General features: G+C 39.8%; 3 protein-coding genes across 3 annotated transcripts; 2 read left to right on the top strand and 1 right to left on the bottom strand.

Moving 5' to 3' along the window:
* Positions 1 to 498: 498 nt before the first annotated feature.
* Positions 499 to 2,230, top strand: tmem14ca (transmembrane protein 14Ca). The gene is made up of 5 exons (XM_083902048.1): positions 499 to 550; positions 1,095 to 1,179; positions 1,549 to 1,650; positions 1,779 to 1,866; positions 2,064 to 2,230. Exons 2-5 carry the CDS (start codon positions 1,104 to 1,106, stop codon positions 2,119 to 2,121), a joined length of 324 nt encoding a protein of 107 aa, XP_083758174.1. The 5' UTR covers positions 499 to 550; positions 1,095 to 1,103; the 3' UTR covers positions 2,122 to 2,230.
* Positions 2,231 to 2,958: 728 nt separating this feature from the next.
* On the bottom strand, positions 2,959 to 17,810 carry mak (male germ cell-associated kinase; the record flags this gene model as incomplete). The annotated part of the gene is made up of 16 exons (XM_083902035.1): positions 17,725 to 17,810; positions 16,491 to 16,597; positions 16,189 to 16,294; positions 13,075 to 13,129; positions 11,898 to 12,019; positions 10,834 to 10,916; positions 10,315 to 10,447; positions 10,035 to 10,206; positions 9,225 to 9,392; positions 7,012 to 7,257; positions 6,644 to 6,852; positions 6,003 to 6,142; positions 5,593 to 5,736; positions 4,661 to 4,747; positions 3,918 to 4,037; positions 2,959 to 3,119 (listed from the first exon to the last, which is right to left on the bottom strand). Exons 3-16 carry the CDS (start codon positions 16,290 to 16,292, stop codon positions 2,959 to 2,961), a joined length of 1,944 nt encoding a protein of 647 aa, XP_083758161.1. The 5' UTR covers positions 16,293 to 16,294; positions 16,491 to 16,597; positions 17,725 to 17,810.
* A 1,550-nt stretch (positions 17,811 to 19,360) lies between these two features.
* plcxd2 (phosphatidylinositol-specific phospholipase C, X domain containing 2) lies at positions 19,361 to 24,662 on the top strand (the record flags this gene model as incomplete). Its single annotated transcript, XM_083901340.1, has 8 exons — positions 19,361 to 19,463; positions 20,076 to 20,212; positions 20,392 to 20,511; positions 21,121 to 21,174; positions 21,289 to 21,444; positions 22,808 to 22,918; positions 23,103 to 23,233; positions 24,503 to 24,662. 8 exons carry the CDS (start codon positions 19,361 to 19,363, stop codon positions 24,660 to 24,662), a joined length of 972 nt encoding a protein of 323 aa, XP_083757466.1.
* Between the last annotated feature and the right edge of the window lie 1,435 nt (positions 24,663 to 26,097).

Below are 26,097 nucleotides of genomic sequence, written 5' to 3'. Positions count from 1 at the left end.
TTCTTCCCTGGCAGATCATCTCTTGCATTTTTAAAATGTATCATCAGGTTTCTCCACAGATGTTTAACATTTGAGTTTTGACCTTAGCCACTAAACAGCAACCAGGCACTTAAATAAGATACCTTATTTCGCTGGATACCGTATACATATGTGCCACTGTCACACTGAAACCACTGAACCATTTCCAAAATTGTGGGTAAGGTTGTCTGAAGTTTGTTTGATTTTGTTTGGTTTGTTTTTCCAGATTTTTGAGAGTTTGGTGACATTCAAACTGCAGAAAGGAACATGTGTGCCTTCAAATAGATGTATACTTTTTCATGTACAGAAAACAGAATGTATTTAAAAACGATAAAAATAATTGTGTGAAAAGAAAAGCAGCATATAGCGTATAACAATAATTATTATTATTTTCTTGTTTACATTATTATCCTGCCTTTCATAAACTATGGCCTACATTTCCCGTCGGGCATATTTGACGAATGCACTGTGCACCAATAATTTGTGCTCGACTAGGAACAGGCTCACGGACAGAAGACACATCAGGATCAAGGTTGTATGTTAATTATTTTGCGTTCAGACTTGTAGTGTTTGCTCTTCCCAAACGTTTAATGCACTGGCTTATACTTAATCAAGGACATATGTAGGGTTACGTGTTTATGTTCGTGTTTCCACTTCATTCTGTTAAGTTTCTGCGTGCGTTGTTGTTGTGTAACCTCCACAAAGTGTGTTGCTAGTTCATGCGCCCATGTCCACGACGAGTCTTATCTCCAAAAGCAGACACAGCAGACGCATTTTGTTCGTCGGTGGGGCCACAATGTCACATGGCTGCAGACAGACAACTGTCAGTGTGGGGATGTTTGTCGCGACGCCTTAAAATGTTTGCATGCCTTCTATTGACTCAGCTCGTCTTCTCTAACAGCTCAGTGTTGTTAAACCTTGAAAGCCCCATAAACTTTTTCACCCGTGTAAGTAATATTACAGGTTTTCGAAGAGAAAGTGTTTTCTTCTTTAAAAAAACTAAACAACCGCCCTGAACCGTGACTGTGCAATTGCAGCTTGAGTGTTTTTGGTTAATCCCTCATGCGCCCTGGCAGGTGTCAAACATGTCGGTGGATTGGGTTGGATATGGATACGCTGCCCTCGTCGCATCCGGTGGAGTCGTTGGTTACGTGAAAGCAGGTATTATTAATATGACGATTCTGTAATATATTATCGACTTGGCTCGTTAAATGTCAGAGAATTCACAAGTTCACATCAACATAATTACCTCAACAGCAAAATGACAATATACATTTTCTCATTAACTTCAATTGCTCTAATTTAAAACGTTTTAAACCACAATTAAATGCTTCAGTTCACTGCTTTAAATCAAGCTTGTGACATTTATGGCAGTAATTATTATCAACCTTTTTGGATTGTTTTCTTTATTGTGTTGTATCTTTGATTACATCACCCCGCCTTAAAACAAACCAGCACATATTTACTTTTAAGAATTGTTTTATGGATGTCAAGTGCATGTGTTGACTTGCTGCATGTTTACTCTTTCAGGCAGCGTCCCCTCCCTGGCTGCAGGGCTTCTCTTCGGGGGCCTTGCAGGGTTTGGTGCCTATCAGATCTCCAATGACCCTAAAAATATTTGGGTTTCCCTTGGTTTGTATTATGTGGTATTTGTTGCACATGGTTAAATATGACAAAACATGTTTGCAAGTGTGATTATGCTTCTTTGTGTGTGGTTAAAATAAATGTTTAATAATTCATACCAACATGTCGTCTTCCAGCTACTTCAGGAGCTCTGGCTGGTGTAATGGGAAAGAGGTTCTATGGATCCAGGAAGTTCATGCCGGCAGGCCTGATAGCTGGAGCAAGGTATCATTCTTATCTTATACCATCTCATTGCTTTACATGGTTTAAGAAGAATATACCTTTGCTACAAGTCCCAGTTGAAATCTCCATGTTGAAGAATATGTGAAATTGATATTTCCTTGAAAAACATGATCGGACAAAAATTTTTTATCTGATGTGTTTGTACCTCACTCTGAATGGAGTCTGTTTCCTTGTTCCAGTCTCCTGATGGTCGCTAAGCTTGGTGTGGCGTTGCTCCAGAAGCCTCAGAAGTCCTGATGAAGTAATGCACCCTGACATGTGGGCAGCAGCTTCTCATTTACTGTTTAATATTAATGTCATTTTTTTTTTGGAAAGGATGATGAAATATAGTACTTTGTTTATATAACTTGAATGTCTCTCTTGTCTTGTCTTATCGATGGAACGGTTGGCTTGACAGCCTTCAGTGTCAGGGACCATTCAAACACACCAAAAATAAACCACAAAAACAGATACTCACACTGGGCACTGCACTAGTTGTTTAAAAAAGAAAATCCACAAAGAATCTTTACATATTTATTTGTATAAAATGCTTACAAAAATGTTCAGTGTATGCATTGAATGATGCGAATGATTGCAGCCTTATTATACTTGGTTGAAATCAATGCAAGCCTAATTTTCAAATTACAAATTTACAGCGAAAATGTGTATACATCACCGACTGTACATGGAGGATAAAAGCTGAGAAAATTGAATAAGATCAGTTTAAAAGGCTGCTGACATTTTGTGCATGGGTTTTGAAACAATACTTGACAAATAAAACTATAGTTTAAAAAAAAGGCTGTGCTAGATTCAAATCTAATTAGATTATTCAAACACTAACCGTAGAATTGGCGCACACAGGATCCATTAGGAACTGTGGGATTGTCTTGCAGACAATGTCAGTCTTTGTTCATGGCAACCTTCATCTCCAAAACATAGAGATTCCTTGCACAATATGAAAAAAAGAAATGTCTGGAACGTGTCTCACTCCTCTGGGATTCAGTTGTGTGTGAAAGTGCTCAGGATTGCCATAGTTGAGTACTTGTATGGAAATCCAGCAAAACGAGTAGAAGCTGCAGAGTCTTCTTGCCTGAACTACCGATTTCCACCATACTTGGATGTCCAGTCCACTCGTCCATGGACGGGCTGGGCAGCAGGCGCTCTGGTCAGGAGATTCCCGGAGGTTTTCCTCAGAGCTGAATAGCTGTTCCCTTTCAACTGAGTCCCCTCTGTCCTCCTCTTCCAGCCCTCGTAATCTGAAGGAACATGCGAGTTAGTCCCATTTGCCTATCTCCGATATGTATACTTGTATGTTGGTGTATAAAGTCAAGTATGTTTTAGTTACAGCATGTTTTGTTTCATATTTAATACATTAAAACGCAGTGAACGACAGCCTTTTCCCCGCTACAATATTAGCAGCAAATAAAGTGGCAAATTCAAAGGTTTTCAGCCTTTAAAATACATACATTCATTCAGTCGCATTTGAAGGCAGTAATGGAAGAACCAGCATCCACATTTATCAGATAAATGTGTTGTAATCTGCATTTATTGTCCCCACATTAAGAAACTGCCGGTGTCGCCAAATTAACCAGGACATAAATCTTTGAGATTGCCACTTTAAAGCCAATCCCTTAATACACCAAACCTAATACCAACAAAGAGAAAATGATTGTACCTTCATTGGATTCACTTAAGGATGAGTTGGACATGAGCTTGGATTTTGCAGCTTTTGTTTTTTCTTTTTTTTTTATTATCGGGGGAGAAGAGGGAAATAGAAATAGAAAGTCTTTATTGTCATTTCATTGTACAATGAAATTGCAAAGAAAGATTGACTGAAAGAGTGAAGAAAGAGGAGCAGGAAACACCAGTGAATAAAAACGTGAGAAAGTGGAAAACAGAAAATAAGTCAGTTGAGGTTAGTTCAGTTTAGAGAAAGTGAGTGTTTACTCTTGTGTTGCTTTAATCTCAAACCAACATGGAGCTTAAAGGTAATCTGGTTTAAAGTATCAAGAATCATTTTGTTGACTGGTAACTCGTATGAAATCTGTCCTTACTTGTGTGCTGTCCAGCCAATGGAGCAAGTTGGATTCTCTGCCCCACTGAGCCCACCTCTTTCTTCTGGAATGAAGGGATGTAACCACCAGAGAGGTTGTACTTGGTGCTTACAAAGTTCCCTGAAAGAGAGGAAAGACTTGCATTTTCATGTTCCAATTCTCAGTTATACTCATAAGAAAACACTGAAAAAATAAAATCCATCAAATTAATGTCGTCACAAACACTGATGATAATCACTTGTGTTACTGTGAGTGTGAGAATGCTGCTGCATATGCAACGACTACAAAAGACCCAAACAGATGAATAAGGCTGAGTGATTGAAGTCATTCAACTTTTCAAGAGACAACATTGATCTGCTGCGCCAGCAGTCACAGATGGTTATCACTGTGATTAGTCAAAAAGCCTCATTGTTCCCACGTGAAGATGTTGTGGTTGTAGTGCAATTTACCATCTATTTAGCAACTGGAGGTCTTAGTTCTCGGGTTAAACTGTGTATTTATACCCTTGTCACCTGCGGAGCTTTTAGCCGTTGGCTTCTTTCACATGTAAAGCTTGCTGTATCAGAGGCCATGCTGCTTGTTAGTTTATCTCATTCATACTAACTACAGCAAATACAGCTTTAACGTGGCCAGTCAATTGAAGGGACACTTGCGGCATCAGCGGTCCAATTGTATACGTGTGCTTCTAGCTGTAAAATACACCGTAGCAGAACAGAACACTCAAAGTCATTTTGATGAAGTACCTTTGGAGAGGTCAATTTTCTCCAGTATTCTTTCTTTAACAACAGTTCCCTCTAGTGGACTATCCACAGACTCGGAGGCATTCTCTTCTTTTCTCACAGCAAAAGAAAAAGGAAGGAGTTGCATGCAATAAGAGAAAAGGGAGAATAAGAAACATAGAAAATTATTAGAAAACAGACATCATGAAGATGTTAGTGATTTGGTGTGATGAGTGTGCGTGTAAATGCTGAGAGGCGAGACAAATGAGCAGGGGGAGTGAGGGCCGTTTAAACACTTGATCTTATACAGACAGTCTTAATCTCATGAATAAGCAATGGGGAGGGAGAGACGAGGCCAAAGAAAGAGACACAAGAGAGGGAAGGCAGGAGCACAGCAGGGACACATATTGTGTGTCGGTCTACATGACAAATGATTTTTAGTGGTCTCCCATCTCTAAATTCGCAGACACTTGAGCATTGTCCACGGCCCTGTAACTACAGATCAGGAGGCACCGTTATCATTTAGAGCTTTTGTGTAGAACGACGGTCATATCATTTAGCAGTAGACGGCACTTGACAGTTGCCAGGTTTCCGCTGCATGGCAAAACAAGACAAGTCACAGTCTATTTATATCACTAACCGCTTAAGCTTGTTGTCTCCCGCTGTTGACGGACAAGTGGCATAACCTCAGGTATGGACTGTCATTTCTTCTGATAAGGTTTTTTTTTTTACAGTTCACAGAAGATTAATTCCAATAGCTTTAATGAGAATAAATTGCATTAAAACACCCTTTATTCATATTTTGGTATAATGACACATTATCAGTATCGTCATTTTGGCCACAGGTCATTTACTGGGAGCTCTATCAGCCATTTGACTTTAAAAAAAAAATGTTTTGATATGATTTATTTACGTTTGTAAAATCTGGAAAGCAAAGTTCTCTCCACTTCTCTTACCTGCGTTGGTTCTGGTGACGGACAATTCTCCTCCAATAGGAGCGAGCGGTTTGTTTACAGTGTTCGAGTTCTCCCACAGATCTCGCAGCGTCATGCCGCTCATTTCTTTATCTCCCAATGAAGTCTGGTTTTTGCCAATCAGCCCTAAACATAACAGAATCAGACTCCAGGTGAATGTCATGATTTTTACTTTTTCATTAGATTAATTGAGTGGTCAGTCCCTGTCAAGTTTGCGGGGGAAAATTTTTTATTAATCTCAAACTGAAGAAAATAACAGTTGGGGAACCATTCAAGCAGTAGGAGTGTAGTTATATTACATGATTTACCTATACACTGAGAGAGTTTCAACAATTTCTTTTATGGCACCAAGTTCCATTTATAAAAAAATGACAGTTAACTGACTGTCTTACCAGGCAGGTATCGTGACTGGCTGAGATAGTGCTGGCGTGCAGCGGATCCTGGAAGATTGCAGTCCACCTGGCCTATCTTGACATTGTTGGGCAGCTTGGTCACCGTGCTGAAGGAATACAGAGGTTTCTGCTCCTTGGGCCTAAAAAAAGAGACACCAGACAAAAGGTATGTGCTCAAAAAGCATCTTTACAACACATTAAAAGGTCCGGTGTGTAACATTTAGGAGGATTTATTGACAGAATAAGTTTGTGTTGTCGTATTATCGATTTGCAATCAAACAATTTGGTTTTCATCGCCTTAGAATAAGTTTTGAATATGCATTTTAAGTGAGGAACTTGCCATGAAAAGCAGAGGGAGAGAGTGGGAGTTTTACAGGGGTGAACAGAAAAGGCTCCTCTTTGCAATCTGCAGTCTCACCATTAGATGTCACTAATTCTTACACAATGAACATTTGAGTCTTGAATATGAGCTCCAGTTCTATGTGTGTTATGTTTTCATGTATGCATATAATAAAATACTTCTCTCCAGTGCCCTTAAATAATACATGAGATGAATAAGAAAAAGACACATTTTCAGTTTTCTGCAGATTATGCAAATAAAGTGTTGGTGCTCAAATTTCTGCTAAACCAGTTGCGCTTACTGTGAGCGGTGATCCTTAGAGCTCCTCTCCCCTTCTGCTTTCCCCAGGCTCGGTTTCTTCGAGTTTGAAGCAGCGTTTTCCAGCGAGTCGCAATCATCCGAGCTATCTGAGGTCTTGGCCACCGTCTGGCCCCAGCGACGACGACTGCTCTTCAGCGTACCCGCCGCACCAGCCCCAGCGCTGTTCTCACTTCCCACTGCCACTGCTTTCTACATAAAGGGTAAGACGCACACATTTTATGATTATTATTGTCATATTTGGCTACCTTATGATTATCTTTATGGCTTATCCTGACAATCTAGCCTGTAGGTTCTGTCATTATTATATATCAGATTAAATATGTTTCTGATTTACAAAGAAACACTTACTGCATGGTTGACACCTGGTGGTTTACTTTCAGCTTCTGACAAAGGGATCTGCTGAAGATGTTGCTGCTGCTGATTTCTGAAGGGAGGTGTGGAGGCTTTGGACTCGGAGGAAGACTGCTTGGGATCCGTCTTGGACTCCAGGACCTGCTTGTTGGCCAGTGGCCTGGCTTGTACTTTCTTGACCTCCTGGCTTTGAGGACGTGGCCCCAACACTTGGTCCACCTGGAAGTACGGGTAACGTAGAGCCTAGCCAAAGAAAGAAAGGAATTATGTTTGAATGAATGATGCTGTTGTGCACCCTGCCTGCTCAAACCTGAGGAGAGGTTTAATGCCAGTGTTTCTTAAACAAAGGTCAAGTCTAAATCTATTCTCTGGGCAACATTAAGAACCGTAAGAAACATTATGATGTGTTAAAGGGACAGCTGTGAACTTATCCGAAGGAAAACACAAGCAATACATACAAATCTGTCTTTGCCTTCATATTTTATTAATCTCGAAACACATAATAACTAGGTGCAACCACATGATGTAAGGAATATGTGAATCGAAAACCATGCTGGGGGGGACATAAGGTCATCGTCATTATTGAAAATGTTAAGTCAAAGGAGAGAAAGGATATCAAGTTGTAATCTTGATGAGGAAGTGAGTATGGAGTCAATACTGTCAATACTTTACTTTTTTAAATGTACACAGGTTTTGAGATTTATTATACTCTGTCTTCACACCGCCCACCCCATATGTAAATCAAGTAAATACCACGTAAACAGAAAATAACATCTACTAACTTGACAGCAATAGCCGTAGACGTTATTCCATTCAAGCGTTTCTACGTCTGTTGTCTAAATTTAACATGATGGCAATGTGTTTTGATGGAAAAGCCTATAATTAGTTTAGATATGGTGCATCCTACACTTGGGAGCTGTGTAAACAGAAAATGGAAAAGCATCATCACTCTCAATGGAAAGGTGTTTGTTTGTGAGTCAGGGCACACGGAGTGCGAACTGTCTCAGTGGACTCTAAATTATGACCGACGATGTAATCGTTACGTGACTGTGAATGTGTATGTGACACGGAGCACACATGTAGAGGTTTGACACTTTGCAGGAGCAGACGGGATGAACTATGGTGTAGAACCTGATTAAAATGACATTAATCTATTAATCCAGGATTTCTCACTCCTGGTCCTGGGGAGACACTGTCCTGCATGTTTTAGACGTTTCCCTGCTCAAACACACCTGATTCAAATCAGCTCGTCACTAAGCTCTGCTGAAGCCTGCTAACGACATATTTATTTGAATCAGGTGTGTTGGAGCAGGGAAACGCCTAAAACATAACTTAAGGGACAGGAAATGGCATCAGCCACAGAGGCTACTGGGAGCTAACAGCACTTAGCATTTGGAAAAGTGATCATTTGCAGGCTCTAGCAGGCACATTGCTGTCATATGTAACAGGTATCCACTGGACAGATAAATCCCTTGAGGCTGGAAGTTTGTGTAGGACTCTGTGATGCACTGTGGAGCCAACCATAGAACTTTTTTGGACTTTGCAGACTTCCGGTTTTTCGGATACCGTTGCTCTCGCCAGCACTCTCGCATGTTTTATGGACACAGCGGAGCTCCGTGAGACAACAATTCCAGGAATTTTGCACATTGTGACATCCCAAGGAGTGCGGAAGTCAACATTGCGTGTTTCATCTCCTGTACTTAGACTGAGGACCACAAAAACACGAGTGAGTCATCTTTTTTCACACTTTGCCGACTGATAGGGCCTCCAGAGTCCCAAATATAAGGATTTGTCTCCTTTAACAATCCTGAAAATGTGGGTTCATCTCCAGCGTTTAGCAAGGAAATGTCTAAAATCGCATCAGTTAACACAGGAGTGACGGCACTGCTGATCGCGAGTGGCGAACCGCATCACAAACCCTGCCGCTGTATTCAGTGACCTTGTCAGACCGAGTCTGTTCTCGGGTCATGGAGGACGTACTGAACAAATATTTTTTAATCAACTGATTGTAATGATTCAGTACATCGAACATGACTACTTTACAAGTCACCTGTTTGTGTGTAACGTATAAAATGAAGTCACTGCAGTTTCATGCATGACCCCGTCCACGTTGAGTAGGTACTATTTTGTAATGGAAAAACCAACCAAACCGTGTAGAGTTTGTGGTTACTATACTATATAGTGGACAAAACACCATTCGTGTTTCATACCTGCACAGCTGTGGGTCTTTTCTTGGGGTCCCACTGCAGCATGTCCTTCATCAGAGCGATGGCCTCATGACTGGCATTTGGGATCAGTGTCTTTAGGTGGGTCGGCACACACTGGGGGAAGCGGAAGTTCATCGCAGTTGCAAGTTGGTAGCCTTCAGGCCAATCCATCTAATGGAGAGACATGAATATATTCTCAAAACAGACACAAAGAGATTGGTGTGTTTCGTTTTTGCCAGCATTCACAACATAGCATGCTATTTTACACTTATTGATTTTTGACGTGTGCGTTTTATGCGACAGCCGCAGATAGACGGATCTGAAATTGCATCTTATATGAGAATCTTTACCACCTTTCAAAACGTGATTTAAAAACATTTACATGTCGACGTGAACATATGGGACTATGCTCTGTAACATGCCCCATATTAATTAAAAAAATAAAGTAGGTGTCAAAGTTAAAGTTATAATGCACTAGACTGATGGATATTTTGTCTTGAGACAGTATATAACAAATGCCCAATGGATGTAAATCACCTACAATAATGCAGAAGAAACCCAACCCAACCTGAACACATGTGATTTGATGAAAGAGGCTCCAATTTTGTTATAGTTTGACCTTAAAATATAATTTATCTTCGCTTAGGATCAATATGAATGTCAAATCCAAACTTGAATCTAAAAGTTGTTGTTAATAGTGATAAATGATGGAAAAGCCTTTGAAATAAACTGCCATGCTGTTCAAATTTCATCAAATTTATACCAAATTCGGCCCCTACCATCTTATCCTGTCTCTATTAAGTTTATTCACACCTTTTTGACAGTGCCCAGGACTTGGCAAATCTTAAAGATCTCATCCACTTCACTGTTCCCAGGAAAAAGAGGTCTGAGTGTGTAGAGTTCAGCCATAATGCAGCCCACAGCCCACAGGTCAATAGGAGAGCTGTAGATGGATGACCTGAGCAGGACCTCTGGGGCTCGATACCTTAAAGAAATAACAACACAGTATGTAAATAAACATAGCCCAAAACTCTCATACTAATGTACACTGATGCATTTGTTCTTTATGATTCGTGATGGCCTTTCCTCTCACCATCTGGTCGACACGTAGTCCGTGTACGGAGGTTTGGAGCGGATCTCTCTGGCCAGTCCAAAATCTGCTATTTTGACCAGTTCTGGACCCATGCACAACAGATTCTCTGGCTTCATGTCTCGGTGAAAGAAACCTGCACAAGAGTTAAAACTTTTAGCCTCAGACTGCAGTCGTAAACGGTTAGTGTGCAGTTTGTCTGTGTATGTTTTACACGTTTTATGTTACTCACTGGCATTATGGGGTACAATAAATATTAGCATTACTTTGGATATGTTTCAGCAAAAGGTAGTTGCACATCAGCACAGCAAATTGTAGCTATGGTTGTGTCATGAAGAAACCTAACAGAATTGTAATTGTATATAATCCAGTGCATTAATATAGTTAATGACCATACACAATGACAACAATCCTATTTAAACTAGTGGTTTTTGCAAAGGTCACACACACAAACACACCACCCAAGCTAAAGGTCAAGCTACCTTTCGAACAAGGGAAGATTCACAGATTAAAGCCTCTTACCATGCTTATGTACAAAAGCCAACCCAGAGATCACTTGAAACATGATGTTCCTAATTTCATTCTCTGAGAGCCTTTTATTCTCTCTAATGACGGACCAAAGACAAAGAGAAGTGAAAGATACAGGAAGGAAAAGGAGTTAAAGGAGAGAAAAGCGCATTCACTTCTGTTGGATGTGTGGAAGCATGTGTATGGTTTAGACAGCGTGTATATAACATACGATCCACACATCCAGTAATAATACACATGCAGATCAAAGGGTTAGTGAGGCAGGTCTGGACTTTGTTTACATGGACACCAATAATCTAACTGTTACTAGAAATGTTTCAAACGATTATGTTTCCATGAGTTAATAATTGGTTTATTCATTCAGATTTCTCTGAATTCCTATATTCACATTCAGTCATGTATTGACTTGTTACTGAGCATAATCTGAACATCTACATGACATCCACTGCTGTGAATACTCCAATAAGACTTCAGGATCTGATTAAAGTGATTAAAATGTCTTCATTAGTCTTAATTTCGATTCTTTTTTGTTCAGATTACTTATTGCGGTTTAGGTAATAATGGCAATGTCGTGTTCAGACTTAATCTGGTTATAATCAGAACATCCATGTCCATGTAAACAAAGTCATTCAGGTTTTACAAACTCCAAGATTCTGATCAATTAATGGCCAATTTGACGAGTTTTATAGTTGTCCTCATTACTTTGACATTGTAGGACTGTGAAATGAATCTTGCAGCATGCACCACGGTTGCCTCGCGCGAGTACCAACAAGGCTTAATGCGTTTGAAAGGCATGACGGGAACACGTCCACCTACCATGTTTGTGAATAAACGACAGGCCTTGCAATATCTGAAAGCTTATGTTTCTTATCACTGATTCGGGGAACAATTTTCTTCTGCAAACATAAAATGAATATAAATCCGATTAACCTGCTAATGTCAGCACCGTTTTGTCTGTCACAGTCTGTGCACACAGAATAACACGCTATCTCGTTGTCAAACACCCGACGTGTCACTCAAATTGTCCACAACGTGTCATAAATTGTGACGCTCTGTACCTGTCCTTCATGAGCTGGTAAAGGTTCTCCTTCATGTACTCAAAGACAAAGTAGAGGTGATCGTTCTCTCTGATGACCTCCTTCAGTTTCACCACGTTTGCATGGTTCAGCTTCTTCAGTGACTGGTGTGACACACAGCATTTTAAAACATTAAGAAAATGAGTGCTTATATACATTATAATAACAACGATGAACATATTGCATATTTTTAGTGTTGTGTGCAGCATGAATTACTCATCGAGATCCTTTTTTTTTTCAGTGTGTGGGATTTAAATTTGCATTGGTGCTGAACAACAAATCTACTAAAAAAAACTGTTCAAAGACCCATTTTGTGATATTGCCTAAATCAGGGTTTCTCAATCCTGGTCCTGTGCACCCACTGCCCTCATGTTTGATGCCACTTTTTCACTACATTGTCCCGGCATGCCTTAACTCGGCTCGGCATGGCGCGGCTCGACTCTACACAGTTTGGTCGATCCTGCTGTGTTTTATATGCAACACACACAAACTAGTGACTTGTAAAGAGGTTGTTTTCAGTGTAACTGAATCATTAGAATCACAGACTGTCTGACACTGAGCTGAAGTACAGTGGCAGGGGTTGTCATGCGGATTGCCGCTCGCGATCGCAGGCTTTCAGCAGTGCTGTCGCCAAATACACCAGACTCCTCTGTTAAATATTGAGATTTTAGACATTTCCTTGCTAAATGTTGGAGATTAGCACAAATTTTCAGGATTTTTAAGTCTTTTTAATTGATCTACAGTTCGGCATTGTTCGAATTGATTATTGTGTCTTGCTCATGCCTCTTCCAGTGACGGAACTCTGACCAATTAGAGTCCGGCAGTCTGACGATGTCGAACATCGACCCCATCAGCTCACTTGGAACCTCGCCAGAGCAGGTACTAAAAGAAGTACCGGGTACTATCACTAAAGCAAAAAAAAAAAAAAGTGCAGAGTTGAGCCGTGCCGGGACCGTAAAGTGGAAAAGCAGCATTAGATGTTTCCTCTGCTCCAACACACATGATTCAAATCACCTCATCAACAAGCCATTTATTTGAATCAGGTGTGTTGGAGTGTGGATCACACAGCAACATATTTCATCTCATTGCTTTCACTGTTGCAAGTGACTGCTGTTTCTCATGCTCTACCACAACCCACTCACAGTATCAGTGGCCTCACCTTCACTTCTCGTAGGTTCATACATTCCTCCCACGAGTAAAACTTCCTCTTCATCCTACGGACGACACGCCATGAAAGAAAAAGGTATGTCACATAGTGTATGTGTGTATGTTAAAACTAAAGGTACACATGATATCATGACTTTTATGAATTGAATTCACAGAAGTGTAACTATCTAACTATCTGCATCGCCAACTTCAGCTCATACACTGAAGCTTTAGGCTGTAATAATGTCTTGATATTTTTAACCTATAGCCCGATATAGGAGATATATCGAGATATAAAGCTGCGCAAGGGTTGTTTGTCTGTGTTAAATGAAGGATATTTATGTGTATGAAATAGCCTATAAATATGGTAAAATTCTGCTATAACACAAATAATTTGCCTTACATTGAAATAAGTGGCGGGTTTTTGTCGACTCCATGTTTTCTTTTATTATTAATAATCAATAATAATTTATTTTATCATATTTAGTGTATTTATAAATTTGCTCAATGGGATGATTATCAATGCAACACACCTTTAAAACCACAATACAGATATAATATCGATATTGCCCAGTCCTAGCGACATGTAGTGACATTCTAAACCTGACAGGCTTCATGACACCTTAAGCTGTCAGTTCTGTCACTGTTTGCGTTGCTATGTACATGTGACGACCCCACATGACCAGCTGGTAAACGAGACACCTTTTCACAATTGTTTATCTTCCCCCGATCAGCGTAACCCGTCCCACCCTTTGGAATTATGTAAGAGTTACAGAACGTGCAGATAACTTTTCAGGTCTCTGGGCACCTGCCAGTTACACTCGTTCCTTCCACGGTGTCGGCAACCCGACACACACCCCTCTACTTTCACTCCCTTTCACCGTCACCACAGTATTGTCTTGCACGGTAACTGAATGATCAACGAGTGGATACATCTCCCAGGTTTCTCATCTATTATTGAGCCTTGCTGCTGCTGAAACAAAGGCATGGAACTATGACAGCCTGTTTGTTTGCCTTGGTGATGGCAGGAAACCTGTATGCCTTGCGTGTGTGTCCTTAGTCCTACGCAACACTATTTCTTTTTATGTGCAAGTATTTATATATGTTTTATAAAAGTCCAGAAAATTTCCCCAGAATGTAAATGTAGAAATTTAGTTTCCACATGAAAAATTACTAAGGATTCATATTATATCCTATTTCATACCATAAGGATGAAGCACCACAGCAGTTCAATCACCCTGCCAAAACAGCCCTGTTCAGAACGCTCTGTTTAGTAGTATCTCTTTGGGTCCACCTTAAAAAAAGTAAAACGAAATTTAAGGCTTCTGGGAGCTAACAGCAGTTAGCATTTGGAAAAGTGATCATTTGCATGGCTCATTGACATCATATATAACATGTATCCACTGGACAGATAAATCCTCTGAGGCTGGAAGTTTGTGTAGGACTCTGTGCTGCACTGTGGAGCCAAGAATAGAACTTTTCTCAGACTTCCGGTTTTCAGATACCGTTGCCCTCGCCAGCACTGTTTTATGGACAAAGCTGAGCTCCACCAGACAACAATTCCAGGAATTTAGGGCTTTGTGCTGTCCCAGTGAGCACGGAAGTCAACATCACGTTTTATCGCCTGTACTGAGACTGAAGAACACAAAAATATACTTTGCCAACTGATAGGGCCTCCAGAGTCCCAAATATAAGGATTAAAATAATTAAAAAGTTGATTTAGCATAATACTGTATGTCCCCTTTAAACTTATGGTGCTTTTCCACTATACAATTCTAGTCACTGAACTGAAATACGGGTTGTGATTTAACTTAGAATTCGCTGACACGAAATACTCTAAATCCCTCTGTTAAATATTGAGATTTTAGAAATTTCCTTGCTAAATGTTGGAGATGAACACGTTTTCTTTTTTTATCGATCCACAGTTCGGTTTGATTCCTGTGTCAGACGTCACACTCATGACTCTTCCAGGAACGACACTCGATGCCAGTCACCGACAGCCTGTCGACGTCACGTTTGAGTGTTGGCTCAGCTCGCTTGGAACATCAACAGAGCAGGTACCAAAATAAACCATCGGGTGCTTTCACTAATGGAAGAGCAAGAAAAAACATGTAGAGTCGAGCCAATAGTCGTGCTAGAACTATATAGTGGAAAAGCACCATTACATGGAAAGTTTATTTAAAAATATTGTTTAAACACCATGTTTCTGTTTTTTACTTTAAGTTCACAATACCTATTTTTATGATGATCATTGATGCTTTTATACATAACTTCCTATATATAAACAAAGAAATTTAGATCTTTGTGACGACACAATGTTGATTAAGCCTATCAGCTCCACATGTCCCTCTCTGTTCTTCTCAGTTTTGAGTGTTAAGATCTTGTGTTGTTTGATTCATTTTATGTCACATCGGACGGAAGCACCTGCAACATTGCTCTAGTAATTCAGGAGTTAAATCCACTGCTCAAGTAAACCTGGTTGTTTAACAATTTGATGGGATAATAGCTCCTTGCCCCAACCTGCTCATGTGCTGCTGCTGCACAGACAGTCAAGTCTAATAATATTGCTTGACAGGGCCCATTTTCATATTAAGGATGCAGCATACAAATAATGTTAAGTTACGCACTGCAGCTTTAATTTCCTGACACTACATGGGGGCGGAATTAGTATGTTTAGTAAGTATAGTGTAGTATAGTTTAAAAGGAGAGAAAGACAACACTTAAACTGTAACACTGTCGTATAATAACCAAACCACACCATTCTACGACTACATGAATAATACTATATCAACATCAGGGCTGCAACAAACAAGTATTTTTATACTTTATATAAGTTGTCTGTTAAGTCCAAAACTTAAAATGATGATATTCTTAAATCTTGTTTATTCAGGTTTTTTTTGTTACATGAAGGAAAGAAACAAGAAAATATTAATTAAGAAGCTGAAAAATCAGGGAAACAAATTTAAAACCTTAAACCATATTTGTCAATTATCAATATTTTAGCAATTAATTTAGTAATCAATTAACAATTAATTCATCATTGCAGCCCTAATCGATACACTGTCAAAGTCAATCAAGGACAGATGATATTTAAATCCTCAAGTTAAAAACAAGTCATAATTCTCACCTCTTGATAGCCACCAGTTCTCCAGACTCATTACTTCTCCCCATCACCACGCTGCCATAGGTGCCATCACCCAGCTGCCTCAGCGTTGTATATCGATTCATCATTTCTGGAAATAAAGGTTTCATCAGATTATTTTTAACCTTTTTAAAGTTGTCAGGTGAAGCACCTTTACAGTAGGTAGATTTGTTTTTCAGTTTTAGGTCCTGTGCTATTTCCAGCTCTAGACATTTGTTGAAACCAGCCTCTTTTCTCAAAAAGACTTCTTTTCAACTGTTGTGCATATTAATGTGACCGATGCTCACCTTTCCTTCACGTTCATAAATCGTCTCTCAGAAACCGGTCCATTGTTGGGACAGTTTGGGTCCTGCTCATGTAGTTCAGCCAAGAGTCAACAGTCTACTTTGCAAGCCTTCAGTGAAGAGAAACACACACCCAGACTTAATAATATATAGTGTTGTTCATATTATATAATATATTGTACATATTATATAATATGTAATATGAACAAAAAAGACAGAATTACAAAATACCCTTGAATGGTTAAACGATCTGAGGAGAAATTATCTGCTCTTTCTTTCTTGTTCTGAGAGGAGGAGGTGGTGTGTGACATGAGTGAGAGGAACTAACACAACGACCCAAAGGAGATGACATAGGCAGCCCGAGGCAGATTAGGTCACTGGGGATTTAAGTAGGATGTTACATCACTGCAATGCTTACCGTCATCCACCTCCATCCCCAAGCACCTGACTGTTTTTGTTTTGCAGTATATAGACTTTTCCCCCACTGGACAGTAGTATCGTTTACTGTCTGCTGTGTCTTTACCGGCATTCACACACAAAAAAAATATGTTGATGCCAAATCATACTACAGTTTAATTTTGCTGATCAGAAATCATCACATTTCATGTGACGTATTAGTATATTATGTTAATAACCATCTGTCAGTGAGACACTGAGCAGGATGACAAGCAGAGACCAGGCTTTCACACATGGCAATCTGTTGTGCAGGGGTTTAAAGGGAATTAAGGTGTAGCCTACGCAGGGGTCACGTGACACGAGGAAGTTACTCAAGGACAATTCCTGCATGCATGGACACTGTACTGCCAGGGAAAAGGAAACAGAATCGAGTTCCCCTTAAAAAACGTTGAGTTTTTTTGAATGTTAAGAGTCCAAGTGCACCTGCTTTGTTTGAACTTACTTTGGTCTCTTCATTCATGTTGGATTACTGTTTGTAATCCCTGGTGCGCTCTTCACAAGGTCTCCCCTATAAAGGGCTGTTCTTGGTTGAATGGATAAATAAGTCATTTAAATTGTGTTCAGTAAGTTTAAGAAATTAAAAAATGTATATATAATTTATCAGACAAGGCACGTTCACGTAATAAGAATAATACAGATAGCAATAATGATGATGATAAGCAGGTCTAGAGTAGAAGTCTGGTCTGGTTCGGCTCGGTTCAGAATTAAACACACCACAGCACTCTTCGACTCGCCTCTTTCTCGCTCTCGTTTTTTTTCTGCGTCTCTGTTGAAAACTCACCATTCTTCCGTTGCTCGTGTCGCTGTCTGTCTCTGCTGATAGCACCAAGTTTCCACAGATAAAACTCACGCAGCGTTTAATCCTCGGCTCTTACGATAAGGCGCGCGCGTGTGTGTTTGTGTATGTGCGTGCGTGCGTGCGCGCGTGTCCGTTCCCTATGGAAACGTACACACAATGGTGACTTAGAGAGGGAGCAATGCATCCCGGTACTTGGTGTTCTTAGTGAAACGGACGGGGAAGTGTAAAATCAAATAGGTGTTGAAATATGACGTAATTAATTAATGATTATGATGCAACGATTATAAATATTTCTAGCTATGTGACACCTTTTTTGTCTTTTTTTTATTTTCTGTGACTGAAAGGGAAAATGTCTGGGATGAGTGCTACACAATTGTAGTGACTGAGCTGGACCAAGAGATGGCGCTGTGGTGTCGTGGTTAAAAACATTTAAAGTCAAATGACCTGGGGCTACTCAGTGTCTTGTCTTGTCAGAGTGGGCAAAATGAGCTTAAAATGACATCAAACATAACATAATTAAATTATTAAAATGTTCTTTATTACATATTTCATAGAAATATAGACATTTCCGAATAAAAGCCTCTGTTTTATACATAATAATGAATGTATTTGTGATCCAAAATGAGTCTGAATTGTGCAGAATAAAGTAACCTGTTTTCTAATGTGGCATCAAAACTGATCATATTCCTAAAATCTATTGATATGATCATGTACAAAACAAAAATTCAGTGGCAAAACAAAATGTATTCCCGAGGTTAGAATTTTGAAGTCCTTATTTGTGATTTTCTAGTTTTAATCCAACATGCTTTAGTTCAGGGGTCTCAAACCTGTTGCCATGCTTTAGTTGAATAAGTTGAAATTAATAAATATAATTAAATCTTATTTTAATAATTCTGTTGTTGTTTTTTATTTAAAAGCTGGATTCATAAAAAATAATGAAATAAGGGCAAGGGTAGAATGAGTTCCCATTTAATTATATCTGGAGTATTTTTATTTATTTATTTATTTAATTGGCTGTGGTTTAATTTATTCATTAACTAATTGATCATTCAGGGCACTCCCTCTGTCTGTTTATAGACTAGTGATTATTAGTGAGCATTTTATTCGCCTCACACCAATTAAGTACCAGCGCCACCACCAGTTGATGAGCTGCTATTGTCATACCGTGGCTTTCTCCAGCACTATGCCAACTTTTCAATGTGTCTCTTTTCTGTGTGTTTGTGTACGTACAGTCAGAGGGTGGTCTCTGCACACACACACAGACTAGGTTAAACCAAAAAGCAGGAGAACGGGGTTTAACACGAGTGGGATTTCGCTCTAAGAGGATTATCCCGGTCGTTAACCACCCGCTGGTCTTGTCAACGGCTCCACGGTTTGCCGGTTGGAGCACGACGCACCGCAAAGCCATGCACCATCTGTAGCGAGAACCCGGGGAGCGAGAGGAAATCACACCTTTACTCATTTATGGCACGTCTACTGGCAGCAGATGTCATAATCTGACATTTCAGGATGCCCTGCGGTTGTATTCAGCTGTTGGCAGCACGCGGGGATCTCACCGGGAGCGCGTCTGCGCCGGAGTGCGCTTTCCTTGTGGGGGATTTGTTGACATTTTTCTGACATGAAGACGCGACCTGCGGGGATCGGTAACGTCAACGCTGACTGGATGGGGTCGCTCCCGTCTAAACTCAGCGCCATGCCACTCAAACACCTCGCTGTGCCAGGTGAGTCTGTGCGTAAAGACGTCCTCTGCTTACCCTACGCACGTGTGTGTGTGTGTGCGTGTGTGTACACATTGGGTTAGGCATTTAGTTGTGATGGTTCATTTTAGGGTAAGGGTAAATGGAACATATTTTGAGTCGAGCCAATGTTTGTGGTTAGATTTTGGCTGGTTCTCAGAACTATAATGGGCTTTTTGAAGGTTACAACTTTGTTGAGGTTAAGATAAGGGTTTATGGAATGTGTTATATCTTTGAGTCCTGTGTATGTGTGTTTGTGGAAGCAATACTTCATTTTCTCAATTGTCCGTGTATGCTGTCTTACATTACATCCTTTTCGTTCTTGCATTTCATGTAATTAGCGAGTTCATTTTAATATTGAATTATTGTTATCATTTTGTTGTTTATCAAAATGCATTTCCATTTTACCATATTCCACTGCTAATGTATTTGTTTAACATGTCTATAATAAACTAAGTTTATTTTCATTCCCAATTTTCCCATGCTATTTTTCTCCAAAACATTATGTTGCAACGTTCCAGTTTTCCTCATCTTACCACATTCCCTTTTGATTCCTTATTGATATTATTTCTCATCATCCTCTTCTTCTGTTTATAGGATCCCATGATTCCTTCACCTTCTGGGTAGATGTGCATGCTCCCGTGGGCCCAGATCAGAAGGCTTATGTCCAATACTTGGCCACCATGTTCAGCGTATTAGCCAAAAAAGTCATGGTGAAGTGGTCCATGACCCAGGTGCAGCTCCCAAATCACCCAAAATTCCAGCAGCCTGCAGATAATTTGTAAAATAACATATTTTGGGCATGTTCTGAAAGTTATTCTGTGTGTATTATTACAGGCCTACAGATATTTTGGGCTTTGCAGCCAGTTTTTGGTTTAATGCACATATGATGAGATGTGGTCTGTGTTCTCAGAACCTAACGTTTAAGGAGCAGCTGGATGCTGGAATTCGCTATTTTGATCTCAGGGTCTCTTCCAAACCCGGCGAACCAGGAAATGAGATTTACTTCATCCATGGCCTCTTTGGACACAAGGTGAGTAGAGGACATAGTACACTTTACTGACACATACACCATGGTTGGTTTATTATGTTTTCCAACTCACTGTTGTCCGCTGTATACTTCTCTTTCTCAACTGTCACATCAAAAAAATGTTATTCATAAGTATTATACTTATTATATTATAAGTATTTCAGCAGTCCATATGTTTTGTTTTTGTCTGATCACGAGTAGTAAATGTGTTGTTGTGTTGTTTGCAGACGATGTCAGTAAGATTTGCAATGGTATTGAATAGAGATCAAAGGTTGTGGACTTAGTTTTAAACATGCCTTCTCTAAAATTAGACATTCTGACATGTGATTCAGTCAGATTAGTCATGAGATACAACTATGACAGCATATGTTATATACAACATACAACAGTTTGGATACAGAATAATTGCTTTTGTTTTGTTTGTTGGTGTTTTGTAATGTTGTAAATGTGTCATATTTATTCATATTATTCATTCTTCTTGTCTTGTATTCATACGATTGTAACAGTAGTTTCTTTATTTTAAAATGCAATTTAATGCCATTTTCTATTCCAGTAGACTATTACATTTAAGGATGCATGGAAAAAAATATAACCTTGTGACAACTTTTGCAGGTGAGAGATGGTCTAATAGAAATCAAGTCCTTCTTGGGCAGACACAGGAAAGAAGTGAGAAAAACGGAATATATAAGTTTCAACATCAATGATGTTTAAATATGATGATCACGGTCATCTGTGGGGTTTAGATGATTAAGATTTGAGGATGATGTTTCTTTCTCTTAGGTTGTGTTTCTGGACTTCAACCATTACTATGCAATGGATGTAGAGCATCACGTTTGCCTCATCCGCATGCTTCAGGACGTGTTTGGCAGCAAGCTCTGTACCAACCGTGTGGTGGAAAGCATTACTCTGGACTACCTGTGGGAGAAGAAACATCAGGTAGGTGCAACAATGAAGGGTGGATGTACAGCATTACTGTAAAAAGCCATTCTATGGAATCATTTCAGTGCCACAAACTATTTCTAAATTCCCAGGTGAATGTTGTCACTTGCACGAGTGCCTACACCATAAACATACTCCAGATATGTCCTTATAGATATGGAAGTGAAAGTGATGTGCAGGTGTGTTGTGGATGGCGTACTTAACTCTTACATTCAGGTTATCTGTACAGCCTGTAAACTCTCCTGCAGGAATTAGTGGTGAACATTATCCTATTAACACTTGGTCTGCTGTCCAGTGTGCCTTCTCTCCTTCACCTTTTGTCTTCACAGTTCTCTTTCTCTTTGCGATGGCAGATAAACAATCTGTCTTTTTCAAGAGTCTTTGTCCATTTGTTCACTATTCTCTTGCTGTGCATACATGAATATGATAGGTTCAGCAAACAACCGTTTGTGTGTGTGTTTGCGTGTGTGTGTGGTCTTATCCTTGGCGTGACGAGAAAGATCACAGGATGAAATAAGATACAAGATGTGGATATTGCGTTACATTGCATCTGCATTGTCCTTCACTATATTCGTCTATTTTCATCCAGATAGCACTATATATTTTTATCTGTTCTATATATGACCCTAATCTGAATCTGGCAGAAGAAGAAAGAGAGAGAGCAGAGACAGGCAGAGATTTGTAGCTGAAGAGGGCACAGTATTCACCCCTACTCTGTTTGTCACTGAAAAAAAGGCTTTGTAACCCTCAGTGTTCTCACACTATCCACTGATAAATCAGTGCAGTAAAGAGTCAGCTGGTTTTATTATATCAAACACAAGTGTATTATTTCAGCGGGTCTGTTGCTCAGATGTTGACTGTTTCAATGGACATGCTTTATGGGAAAAGTCTGTGTTTCCAGTTATATTGAGCATAGATGTGGGGGGTTTTGGATAAACATGCAGCGAGAGTGGTGTTAAAGTTGCAAACACATGCATGTCAGAGCACATTTGTCTGCAAAGATCGCATTAAAACAGGAACATTTAAATCAATTCCATCCAGTTCTAGAAGAAACTTATTAAATGTACTACTTTGAGAACCGCCACTTCTCACGAGACTCTGTTTAGTTTGTCCAATGCATTATTACGGCCCAGAATAATAATTTTCCAAGAGTGAATTTAATCCGTTCTTGCGAGAGTCATTTTTAAGTCATTTTCACTGACTTCAAATTCTGTGTCTTGAAGGACTGGAGGAAAAAGACTGTGTGCTTTAAGTTTACTTTTTTTTTCACCAGCTTATGCAAAGTATTGGTAAGCTGTCTATCTGAACTGTATTTCAATGTTAATGTCTCTTTCTTTTTCTTTTTCCCTGCTCTCTTCAGGTAATAGTGTTCTACCATCACCCCTCAGGTCAGAGAAACCCAGTCATGTGGCCTGGCACTAAAATCCCTGCACCGTGGGCAAACACAACTCAACCCAACAAGCTCATACAGGTTGGAAAACAATAGACTAACAGACTCATGCTTAAATGTTTAAAGCTTTAACAACAAGTTACACTGAAATATCTTCAGGGTTAAATCAGTTATCATATGTCTGTGACCAATGGATTCAAAATATACATATAATTAATAAGAGTATTTATAAGGGACTTCTTCCATTTAACATTCTCTTGTCTAGTTCCTAGAAACCACACTGAGGGAAAGAAACAAGAAGGGCTCCTTCCATGTGTCACAGGCCATCCTCACACCCAAGGTCAACACCGTGGCCAAGGGCCTGGTCTGGGGGCTACGAAACTACTTGGTGGAGAGGTCAGTCATTACATTTTTATTGTATGTGGTTACAAGAAAAAGACAGATGTTTTGAGTTGAGTTGAATACTGCAAATGCACGGAGGTCCAAAAATTGGCACGCCCCAAAGTTTAAGCTTGCCTGTAAGCATCTTGGAATTGTAGATTCTTTGGGAATGTGCCGTTTTTCTGTCCTTACGTGTTTCCACTTTAAGCTGAACCAAGCCTTTATTTAAATCCAAGCAAGTATGTCCTATGATGGTAAACATGACCTCAGTCAATCCCTTACTTCACCCTTTCTGCCAACTCACAAGCACTGAATGCTCAGCATCTTTCTGCTCATTTCTATGTATTTTAGTTTAAATTCTAGCCAGTAGAGGGCAGTATAGGAAACGTCTGCAAGACAGGTTTGCCACTTAGGTGTATAAAGGAAAAGGGAAACCAGAATAATGGCAGGATGGAATTCAATGATAAATACAATCATTTGAAAGTAACAAAACAAATACCTGATTCCACACTGACGTGTAATAGTACTGTTGTAGTTGTGTGTATCACTGTGTTGTTATTTCTCAGTTTTTATTTCCTTTAAGGTTTAAAATACTCTGTCAACTCACTTATTTTTCACCTGGAATCATCTTTAATGCTCAAACTGTTGCGGTGACACAGTTCCCAAACAATGACTGAGTCATTTTGCGCAGCATTTCCAGTCATTGAGCTAAATCTAAGATTTCACTGGAAATGATTAGGGAAATTCGGACTCGAGAGCATACTCACCACGATTTTTAATCTGAGAGAAACAGGCGCTGATACCCTGGCATAAATCTCCACCATGGTTGCTGTGGCGAGACAAGAGGTGGCCTAATTCTGCACTTCCGAGGAAATGGGATTGTTTATCGCCACTGCTAAACTTCCTGCTTTTGTTCTGCTGGCGGCTCGAGCCTCGCAGAGAATTCAAGGGTGTTAAAAGTGCTGCAGTCACAGTGTCACAGTGCGTGTGTGCGTGGGCATGGGCATGGCTGGAACCAAAACAAAAATTAAGTTGCTGGATTGATTTGGAGACAATCGTGGCACAACTGTTTCTCACTGACAGACACAAACACCACTCCCAATCTCCCATCAAGATGTTTTGATATAAACTGTTACCATCAAATCCATGTCTATATTATCAATCAACGGCTTTTTGTGCACATATAAGCTGAACAGCAACCTGACCTAAATTTGATTGTATTCAAGTACAGCATTTCTCATTTTCTGTCATCATGAAAACAATCCCTCATTTCTGTGGCTCTAGAAACCTGCCTACCATCATGTCCTGGGTTGAGGCTCAGAGGCCGGGGGTGGACGGTGTCAACATCATCACGTCAGACTTTGTGGATCTCACCGACTTTGCCAACATCGTCATCAAACTGAATAACCAGCTTTTGTCTGAACAGGAGCGTAAACCAAGATGACGCGTTTGTACAGCAGGACTAATGCTAACATTCAGTGCATGGACACTTGGGAATTCATCATAACACCACTAGTTTGACTTGCACATTAAGATGCACATGTGTTTGATCCCAGTGACCTTTAGACCTATGAAACAGCGTCTCTGGAACTCAGCTTGACTTTAAGGTCACAGTTTTGCAGCAGACTCCTTCTGATACGGTGTCAGAGTGAGTGGAAACGTATATCACAATGTCACCCAGGTCAGAGCTCTCAGTAACCTGGACAATGATCATATGACCAGGGGATTAATCTTTTAAGATTCAACATCTCAGATGTTGTGATAATCTAATTTATGTTGCAAACCAGGATTACATATTAAAATATAGTATTTATTTAGATATTTGAGATACAACAGAAATGTGTATTTATAGTTACTACAGTGCAGAATCAGTTATTTACTGGATGGTTCCACTGGAACAAATGGCTGCTAATTACATCTGAAAGTTATATGCGTCAGGAGTAAATGAAAGGAAATGTCTAACATGAATAATGTGGGATTTGTTAACATTTTATTTTAAAAGAAAGTAATAATTATAAAAGCTGAGCCCAGGAGGAGACTTGGCTCTTCAACCAGAGATTAAATTAGAAGTTACAGTCTTTGTTGGTCTTTTTGTTGCTAATTTAAGCTGAATTACGCGTTCAAGGATTCCACGGTGCCAACAACACTTATGGTTTGACTATATAGTGCAGCTGAAGAACGCTGGCACTTCACAGAATTGCAGTGGGATGCATATGGGGTGCCGAATGGAACTTGTGCCACAACTGTCATAAAATATGTGCACCCATACGTACACTATACACAAATATAAATGTTAATGTTTAAAAGATATAATGTCTTGCATTTCTAGTAATAGAAATAGTATATAGCAGCAGCAGCAGGCTCCATTAAACAGAACACATACACTATTATGAAGAAAGAGAAGTAGGGAAAAACAAGGCCCACGTATCGTAGTCTGACATTTTTTTGTGTGTCTGTCTGGTTGTGTGTTATTGTGTTTGTGTGTGTTCCTTGTGGGCGCAGTGATTACTATGTGTGACACAGACATGAGTGCAGTGACAGTCAACCTGCATTCCTGTGGTTAGAGTCGGAGGACAGACAGAGAGAGAGAGAGAGAGAGCAGAAGACGATAGTAATGTAACACGCTGTAGAGGCATTTGTAGAGTGGAAAGGAAAGTCGAGAGCAAAATGCATTTGAAAAATAAATAAAAACAGACGACCAGAATGTGAAAATTCCCTCGTAAATTACATAAAAACCTCCTAAACTTCACTCCTCCCTGGGTAAATTTCATTAAACGGAAATCGCCTGCTCTGTCCAGGCTACATTGTTGACACAGTTAAGTGTGATCGGCGAGCAGTAAAAAGTGAGCACAAACACACACACTTAAATTGTGTGGTAA

Source organism: Microchirus variegatus, assembly GCF_963457635.1.
Source record: "Microchirus variegatus genome assembly, chromosome: 15".
NCBI classification, from domain to species: Eukaryota; Metazoa; Chordata; class Actinopteri; order Pleuronectiformes; family Soleidae; genus Microchirus; species Microchirus variegatus.
Note: the sequence above shows the minus strand (reverse complement) of the source record. Positions and strands in the feature narration are given on the sequence as shown.

Coding starts and splice junctions, on each gene's coding strand:
- tmem14ca (XM_083902048.1), top strand. CDS start 1,104: ATGTCGGTGGATTGGGTTGGATATGGATACGCTGCCCTCGTCGCATCC. Junction 1,651..1,778: donor AAATATTTGGGTTTCCCTTG/GTTTGTATTATG, acceptor GTCGTCTTCCAG/CTACTTCAGGAGCTCTGGCT. Junction 1,867..2,063: donor GGCCTGATAGCTGGAGCAAG/GTATCATTCTTA, acceptor TCCTTGTTCCAG/TCTCCTGATGGTCGCTAAGC.